Source organism: Mugil cephalus, chromosome 2 (assembly GCF_022458985.1).
Source record: "Mugil cephalus isolate CIBA_MC_2020 chromosome 2, CIBA_Mcephalus_1.1, whole genome shotgun sequence".
In the NCBI taxonomy this organism is placed as follows: Eukaryota; Metazoa; Chordata; class Actinopteri; order Mugiliformes; family Mugilidae; genus Mugil; species Mugil cephalus.
The window spans coordinates 22,414,433-22,422,860 of NC_061771.1; the positions used below are offsets into that span (position 1 = coordinate 22,414,433).

Genomic DNA, 8,428 nt, shown 5'->3' on the forward strand with positions numbered 1-8,428 from the left:
AGTTTATATATATATTTTCTCGCGTCGTCTCCGGCACAGGGCGGACCACCGGCATCATGCCTGGCGCCAAAATTCAAGTTAGAAGAAGAAGAGGTTTTTCCCCCCGGTTGTCGGTTGTAAACACTGGGCTGAAGCCGAGTGCTTTACATTTTAACTTAACCTTAAGCACGCTAAATCTCGCCTCCGGATTTCGCGGAGAGAGGAAAGAATAAAAGATGCACATTAAGTCTATTGTTATCGAAGGATTTAAATCCTACGCACAGAGGACGGAGATCAACGGTTTCGACCCGCTGTTCAACGCCATCACCGGACTGAACGGCAGCGGCAAGTCCAACATTTTGGACTCGATATGTTTCCTCCTGGGGATTTCCAACCTCACACACGTAAGTCTGCTAAGCTGTTTAAAAATATATTTAGCTCTGTGATGATATGCACTTAGTACGTAACTATAAAATTGTAGAGTTTGAATTCTGAAGTTGCTCAACAAAACGATCCTGTCATGAAACTTATCGTATCTATTTTTGTTTCTTTTGTTTATCATTAAAAAAAAAGGTGCGAGCCTCCAACCTCCAGGACCTGGTGTACAAAAATGGGCAGGGTGGCATCACCAAGGCCACTGTGTCTATCACGTTTGACAACTCCAACAAGAGCCAGAGTCCTCTGGGGTTTGAAACCCACGATGAGATCACCGTCACCAGACAGGTGGGTGGGTGGGGGAGCACACTAATAAGGACACGTTAAAAGATCTGTAATTAGTTTCATTTTGCCGCTGAAGTATCAATGTTGCATGTGTGGTCGTGTCTCTCTTTTAGGTGGTGATTGGTGGTAGGAACAAGTACCTCATCAATGGAGTCAATGCCAACAACACCAGGGTGCAGGACCTTTTCTGCTCTGTTGGCCTCAACGTCAACAACCCGCATTTCCTCATCATGCAGGTCACTGCAGATCACACATAATGCACATATGTTATTTATTTGTTTATTTTTGATGTAAGATGAATGAGTACATTTAATTTCATGTGATGTTTTCAATGCTTTAGGGAAGGATCACCAAGGTTTTAAATATGAAGCCACCAGAGGTAAAGTAATCGCCTCTTATCTCATCGCTTTGTGCGTTTACCTTTCCTTTTTTAGGGACTTCTAGTAAGTATTATCTAATTTCTTCCAGATCCTTGCCATGATTGAGGAGGCAGCAGGCACCAGGATGTATGAATGCAAAAAGATTAGTGCTCAGAAGACCATTGAGAAGAAGGAAGCCAAGCTGAAGGAGATTCAGACCGTACGTTTAGACATACAAAGTCATTTTGACATCTGCATTATTTTTTTTAGTGGAGAGCTGCAGCAGCAAACTATGTTATTTGTTTTCTCTTTCAGATTTTGGACGAGGAAATTACTCCAACTATGCAGAAGCTCCAAGAGGTGGGTTGACTGTAAAATTTGACCTTAAAATATGACCCTGTTTCCACGCGTCGATCACCTCTATGTGACACCTTATTCCCTCTATAGGAACGTTCATCATACCTGGAGTACCAGAAGCTGATGCGTGAGATTCAGCACTTGTCTCGGCTGTACGTCGCCTGGCTGTTTGTGTGTGCGGAGGAGACCAAGGCGAAGTCGGCAGAGAATCTGAAGGTGATGCAAGACAAAATCGCCAAGATGCAGGCCACCATGGCTGAGAACGAGAGCAAAGTCCAGGAGCTGTCAGCCCAGATTCAAGAGCTGCAGAAGAAAAAAGACCAGGTACGGCAGAGAGGAAAACTTTTAAACTGTAGTTCACGCCTCATAATAATCAGTGTCTGTGAGAGATCACAGAAAAGAACAGGCGCATATGTATATTTTGTCACTGATGTCATTCTTCTCATGTGCAGGAGGTGAACGGAGTATTAAAATCCCTGGAGGAGGCTCTAGCTGATGTACAGCGCGTGGATGCAAAAGCTCAGAGTGCGCTTGACTTGAAAAAACAAAACCTCAAAGATGAAACCAAGAAAAGGAAGGAGCTTGTGAAGAGCATGGATGAGGTAAGCGATCAATAAATTCTGTCAATATGTGATGAGTATGTGACGTATTTAAGAAAAAAAAAATGGGGCTCTTTATAGAACTGCTGTTCTCCTTCACCCTTAGGACAAGAAGATGCTTGTGGTAAAGGAGAAAGAGGTTTCCAAGTTGACCGGGCAGCTTCAGGCTCTGCAGGAGGAGGGACAGAAAGACAGCGCCGCTCTCGAGGCAGCTGAGCAACATTTCAAAGCCGTGTCCGCAGGTCTTTCCACCAACGAGGACGGAGAGGAGGCCACAATCGCAGGGCAGATGATGACCTGCAAGAATGACATGAGCAAGGCAGACACCGAGGCTAAGCAGGTGATTTAAGGACTTGAACTTATCTACTGTTTGTTCTTTGTTTTTTTTTTTTAGATTGCCCAATGCTGGGAAAAGTCTTCCAACACTACGTAGTTGGTTAATATTTTATCACAGATTTCTAATGTCACTCTCTGATTTCTTTCCGTCCAGGCGCAAATGACCCTGAAGCATGCCCAGGCAGAGCTGAAGACCAAGCAGGCAGAGGTGAAAAAGATGGATAGCGGCTACAAGAAGGACCAGGACAACCTGCAGGCTGTCAGAAGCAGCAGGGAGAAACTCGAGGCTGAGCTCGCCAAGCTCAACTATGAAGGTGCTGCATGTGGCCGGCTGCAAAAGCACAGTGGTTTGCGCCTTTTCTGCTCCACCTCTGTTACACTAACAGTTGTGTTTCTGTTCTGATCTAGATGGGAAGGAAGAACGTCTGCTGGAGAAAAGAAGGCAGCTGTACAGAGAGGCCTCTAAACTGAAGGAGACCTATGAGCGTCTGGTGTCCCGCTTCCCCAACCTGCGTTTTGACTACAAGTAAGACCTTCCGTCACTCCACATAAAATATGTGTCTGGATGTGTAATGAAACAAATGATTAATGTGTACGCGTGTCCCCTTGTCGTCTCTCTTTTGTCTTTCAGGGACCCAGAGCGAGGGTGGGAGCGCAGCAAAGTGAAGGGGCTGCTCGCTAACCTGATATCGGTGCGCGACGTCTCCTACGCTACGGCGCTGGAGGTCGTCGCAGGAGGACGGCTCTATAACATTGTGGTCGACACGGAGGTGGGTGTGAGAGAGTGGGCTCTTTGGAGATTTTATTGTACTGGTTTTGTTATTTTTGTTTGCAGGAAGGTGATGATTTTTGTCTTTGCTAGGTTACTGGTAAAAAACTGCTGGAGAAGGGAGAGCTGCAGAGGAGGTACACCATCATCCCCCTCAACAAGATCTCTGCCAAGACACTTAATGACAGAGTGGTCAACAGCGCTAAGAGCCTGGTGAGAGAACATCGTCCTTCAGATTGAAGTGAAATAATCTAATCTTTGTTGACACTGTGGGCTAAGGCTGGGTGGTATGACCATTAATGTATAGCACGGTGTTATTTTTTATTTTTATTTTTTTACATGCATAGTCATGGGTTCACAACATTTTGGACTATTTTACTGTAATGAGTAAATATTGTTGAATAATAACACAATAGTAGTAAAAATTAGTAAAAATTACCTGCTGATGTGGAAATCTGTGGAAATTTACAGCTTGGAACTCTGGGGGGGGAAAAAAATAATTAAATATTATCAAGGTGATATGAAGGTTCATTTTCAGTTTCATTTGTTTTCACATATTTATTCACATTGAAACATATTTAAACTGCTATGTCTGCAATGTCACTAGCAGCGCCTCCAGCTACCGTAATGGTTACAGTGAGCGTGCAACATTTTTTTCTCATTTGCAAAAAGCGAAAATTGGGAACATTTTCGGTAACGGCTTTAGTAGCCGGGGGACGGGTCATCCAGAACAGTAACTGTCCCCAGAAATCATGTCTGGTCCCCCCCCCACCCCCAAAAAAAAAACGACCAACATGCTTTTCTGGTCCTCTCGTGGTCTGCCGATTCTTTTTTCAGACCTTTCCATCTTCACCACGCCTCACAGTGATGCAGTCGCACCATGTGCATCGTTACGAACGCTGTGTAGTCAAATAAAAAAAAAAAGTTAAAAATTCATATCATAATGAAAAAAAAAATACCGGTATTCAGTCTAACTTTGCCTTTTCTGTTGTCTAATTTTTTAATTGTCTTTCTCCTGTCAGGTTGGAGAAGACAACGTTCACGCAGCCCTGTCCCTGGTTGGCTATGAATCCGACCTGCGTAAGGCCATGGAGTACGTGTTCGGCTCCACGCTGGTCTGTGACACGCTGGACAACGCCAAAAGAGTTGCTTTCGATAAGCAGGTCATGACCAAGACTGTCACTCTTGGTGGGGACATCTTCGACCCTCAGGGGACTCTGAGCGGAGGTGAGACATCGCCCTAGCGTGCCTGTCATCGCTGAGACATCGGTCCACGGTTAAATGAAACCACCTCTCACACGCGGAGCGCTCTAAAAGAAACGTTTTCATCCTCCCGTTTTCCTTTCAGGTGCCCGCTCCCAGTCGGCGTCCGTTCTGGCGAGTCTGCAGGAAGTGAAGGAGGTTCAGGACAACTTGAACGACAAAGAGGCCCAACTTCAGGACACCGAACGCCAGCTGGCCGGCCTCAAGGGAACCGCTGAGAAGTGCGCGCATTTACATTTAATCCATTTCACTAGTTCTTTTCTGAAAGTCTTGACACGCCCCATTAGCATGTGGTTCCCAATATTTATCTGCAAACCTTCCACCTACCTTTGTTTCTTGTCTTCACCTTTTCTTTTTATTTCTTTCTCCCTACAGGTACCGCCAGCTGAAGCAGCAGCATGAGCTGAAGGTAGAAGAGGAACAGATTCTGCTGGCTAAGGTGCAGCAGAGCTCCTTCCACCAGCAGCAGGAGGAGCTGGAGCGGCTGCGCAAGGCGATCGGTCAGAACGCTGAAATGTGCACATACATTAGTCTCATTTCTATATTTATTTATTTATTTATTTATTGTGCTAGCTTGATAAACGTGGTGCGTTTGCTTAACCAGAGGAGAGCGAGGAGACCTTGCGTGTGACCAAGGAGGTGCAGAAGCGGGCCGAGGAAAAATACAAGGTGCTGGAGAACAAGATGAAAAACGCGGAGGCAGAGAGGGAGAAGGAGCTGAAAGCCGCCCAGCAGAAACTTAACACAGCCAAGGCCAAAGCTGACGCCTTCAACAAGAAGCTAAAGGAGAAGCAGCAGGTGCGCTGGCCAGACACGCTCAAAGCTGGATGCGCGTTTTCGACCAGAATCTGAAGGAACTAACGATTTGTGTTTGTGTGCAGGAGTCCGACGCCGTGGCTCTGGAGCTGGAGGAGCTTCGGAGGGAGCAGGCCGGCTACGAGCAGCAGATTCAGGCTGTGGACGAGGCGATGAAGGCCATCCAGGAGCAGATAGACAGCATGGCCTGCACCGTGTCGCAGAACAAGGTAAATCGCGTTGTCACGCATCCACCTGAACCGCAACAGCAAAGTATTCTGATGGGTCACGATTGCCGACATGGCGGCGCTACTAAAATACTTTGGAAATGGTTCATTAACAGAAACTGCGAAGATGGTAAAGGAAGGGAGCTCAGAGAAAGGGTCGAGCACAGATCTGCTCTGCTGCTGAGGCGTAATTATGAGTTAGTAGGAATTGATTGCATTACTTTAAAAAAAAAAAAAAAAAAAAAAACTAGGCCTTCGTCCACAGATGAAATTTAAATGAGGACCAACAAGTTTGGGAATAGATGAAGAGGATTATTGATGATGATTAGAATTAAACTGGTAAATTAATGTGCATAGAGAGACTGTATCTGATATTCCTGGTGTTTAGATTAAATCTAGGTCTCTACTTAATCTCTCCAACAGTTTGAAGGATGTTGAAATAAATACTAAAAAAGGGCAGCAATATCTCTAGTGAAGCGTCTGTTAGGTATTTTTAGATTTTTTTTTTAACTTCATTACACAAAAATTTTTATATGTAGACATCTTTGTTATAAACAGATGCATGTCCTTCTCATTTCATTCTCGTAGGAGGGAGTGCGTAAAGCCCAGGAGGAGCTGACCAAGCAGAAGGAAGTGATCATGACACAGGACAAAGAGCTCAAGGTAAACGCACCGTCGCCTTTCACACTTTTAACTTGTGAGACTTGGGAGACCGATCCACGGAGATTCAAACGTTTATCCCACTGAACGCTGCAGGGGAAGAGCACAGAGGCCAACAAGATGAGGGAGCAGAACAACGAGATCCAGCTGAAGATCAAGGAGCTTGAGCACAACATCAGCAAACACCGCAAAGACAGCCAGGACGCTGCAGACAAGGTACACGCCCACCTCCGCTGTTTCAACTCATTCGTTCACCCAGTCACGACCTGAACCTGAATACCGTTTCCCGTTTTCCTCCGCCTCGTCTTCGCACCAGGTGTCCCGGATGCTGGAGGAGCACGACTGGATCCACTCCGAGCGCCAGTTCTTCGGGCAGCCGAACACCTCGTACGACTTCAAGACCAACAACCCCCGCGAGGCGGGCCAGCGCCTGAAGAAGCTGGAGGAGACGACCAACAAGCTGGAGAGGAACGTCAACAAGAGGGCCATGAACATGCTGAACGAGGCCGAGGAGAGGGTGAGGAGGAGGAGGAGGAGGAGGAGGAGACGGATTGTCGAGCCAGAACCTCGCACAGATTTCTCAAATGTAACCGTCTCCCTTCCTGCAGTACAACGACCTGATGAAGAAGAAGAGGATCGTGGAGAACGACAAAGCAAAAATCTTGCAGACCATCGAGGAGCTGGACCAGAAGAAAAACGAGGCTCTCAACCTGGCATGGCAGAAGGTCTGCAGACATGTTCTGTTTAAAGTTCGCTTTGTATTTTCCACTCTGGGAGACGTTAGGCAGTTTAAACCACCAACTCTGGATGTATTAGAATGTAAATAATGCTTTGCTCAGAAATGTTAGTCTCATTATTTATCCTAAAACTTAAAATATAAATTACATAACCTTTTACTAATAGTAGCATCTGTCTTTTTTTTCTTTCTGATATACACCTTCCTTCCGAACAGAAAAAAATACCCACAATGCTGTGGTGTCATTGATTAAAGTTGACTAACTCATCACTGGCTTTTAACTCCACTAAAAGCCTCCTGCAGATACTAACATCTTTTTATCTGTTTGACCGTGTCTGTAGGTAAACAAGGACTTTGGCTCCATTTTCTCCACCCTGCTGCCCGGAGCCACAGCCAAGCTGGCTCCTCCCCAGGGCGGCGGCGTCCTGGAGGGCCTCGAGTTCAAGGTGGCCTTGGGAAACACCTGGAAGGAGAACCTCACCGAGCTGAGTGGCGGCCAAAGGTCGGTTGTTTTTCCACCCGATAGCGCTGACGGGTTTGCGGATGGAGGATAATAAAGCCACTTGTTTTCTGAGTCACGCTCGTGTCGGTTGTTTGCAGGTCACTGGTGGCGTTGTCTCTCATCCTGGCCATGTTGCTCTTCAAGCCGGCTCCCATCTACATCCTAGATGAGGTGGATGCTGCTCTGGATCTGTCGCACACGCAGAACATCGGACAGATGCTGCGCACGCATTTCAGACACTCCCAGGTAAAATACAAAGGGAATGTCAAGGCACCGAATTGTGGAGCGAGCCGACACTCACCTCGAACTCTGTCCTCTTACAGTTCGTGGTCGTGTCCCTGAAGGACGGCATGTTCACCAACGCCAACGTCCTGTTCAAGACCAAGTTCGTCGACGGCATGTCCACGGTGACGCGCACCGCGCTCAGCCAGAGCGACGCCAACGTTCCCCAGAAGGGACACGACAAGGGCCGACAGAGGGACAAGAAGAAGCAGCTGATCAGCTGATCTGGGCCGAGTCACGTTTGAAGCTCGAGCTCGTGTTCGCGTCCGAGAACGACTTCGCTTTTACTTTACAAAACGTTGGCGTTTGCGTCATTTCTGCAGCCGCCTCGAGGGTGAATTTTGTTACCAGCTCATTCTGTCTTTCATCATTCACATCTTTTGTGTATTTTAAATGTTAACTGTATATTTCCTTTTGTCTGAACTATCGTCTGACTTCATGCTCCTGCTTCATCTGTTTATATGAACCTAAATATTTTAGTAAATAAAGACAGTTTAATATCAATGCTTCTGGCTGCTGGTTCGGTTCATTCCTGATACCATCTGTCTTTCTGCAAATTGAATGCATTCTACACACTGATCAGCAATAACATTATGACCTAATATTGTGTTGGTTTGTCTTGTGCCTTGGGTTGAGGGGAGGAGCCTCAGTGGATCCTCCCTCAGATACTTGGTGAGTTTGGGATCTAGGGAATTTGGAGGCCAGGTCAACACCTTGAGCGGTTTTTCATGTTGTTTGTTGTTTTATCCTAAACTGTGTCTGTCAGGCTGCGTCCTGCTTCCATCAAGGTCAATAATGTTGACATTGCCTGTAAGTGGTCATAATGTTATGCCTGATCACTGTA

General features: G+C 46.4%; 1 protein-coding gene across 1 annotated transcript; it reads left to right on the top strand.

The window, feature by feature from the left end:
• Positions 1-72: 72 nt before the first annotated feature.
• On the top strand, positions 73-8,090 carry smc2 (structural maintenance of chromosomes 2). Its single transcript, XM_047579640.1, has 25 exons — positions 73-383; positions 553-702; positions 813-935; positions 1,040-1,078; positions 1,168-1,278; positions 1,374-1,418; positions 1,506-1,739; positions 1,868-2,017; positions 2,121-2,354; positions 2,505-2,664; positions 2,759-2,876; positions 2,982-3,120; positions 3,213-3,332; positions 4,142-4,346; positions 4,468-4,603; positions 4,758-4,882; positions 4,987-5,180; positions 5,264-5,407; positions 5,993-6,067; positions 6,161-6,280; positions 6,381-6,581; positions 6,673-6,789; positions 7,142-7,302; positions 7,401-7,548; positions 7,626-8,090. Exons 1-25 carry the CDS (start codon positions 216-218, stop codon positions 7,806-7,808), a joined length of 3,600 nt encoding a protein of 1,199 aa, XP_047435596.1. The 5' UTR covers positions 73-215; the 3' UTR covers positions 7,809-8,090.
• Positions 8,091-8,428: the final 338 nt, after the last annotated feature.

Coding starts and splice junctions, on each gene's coding strand:
- smc2 (XM_047579640.1), top strand. CDS start 216: ATGCACATTAAGTCTATTGTTATCGAAGGATTTAAATCCTACGCACAG. Junction 384..552: donor GGATTTCCAACCTCACACAC/GTAAGTCTGCTA, acceptor TTAAAAAAAAAG/GTGCGAGCCTCCAACCTCCA. Junction 2,877..2,981: donor AACCTGCGTTTTGACTACAA/GTAAGACCTTCC, acceptor TTTGTCTTTCAG/GGACCCAGAGCGAGGGTGGG.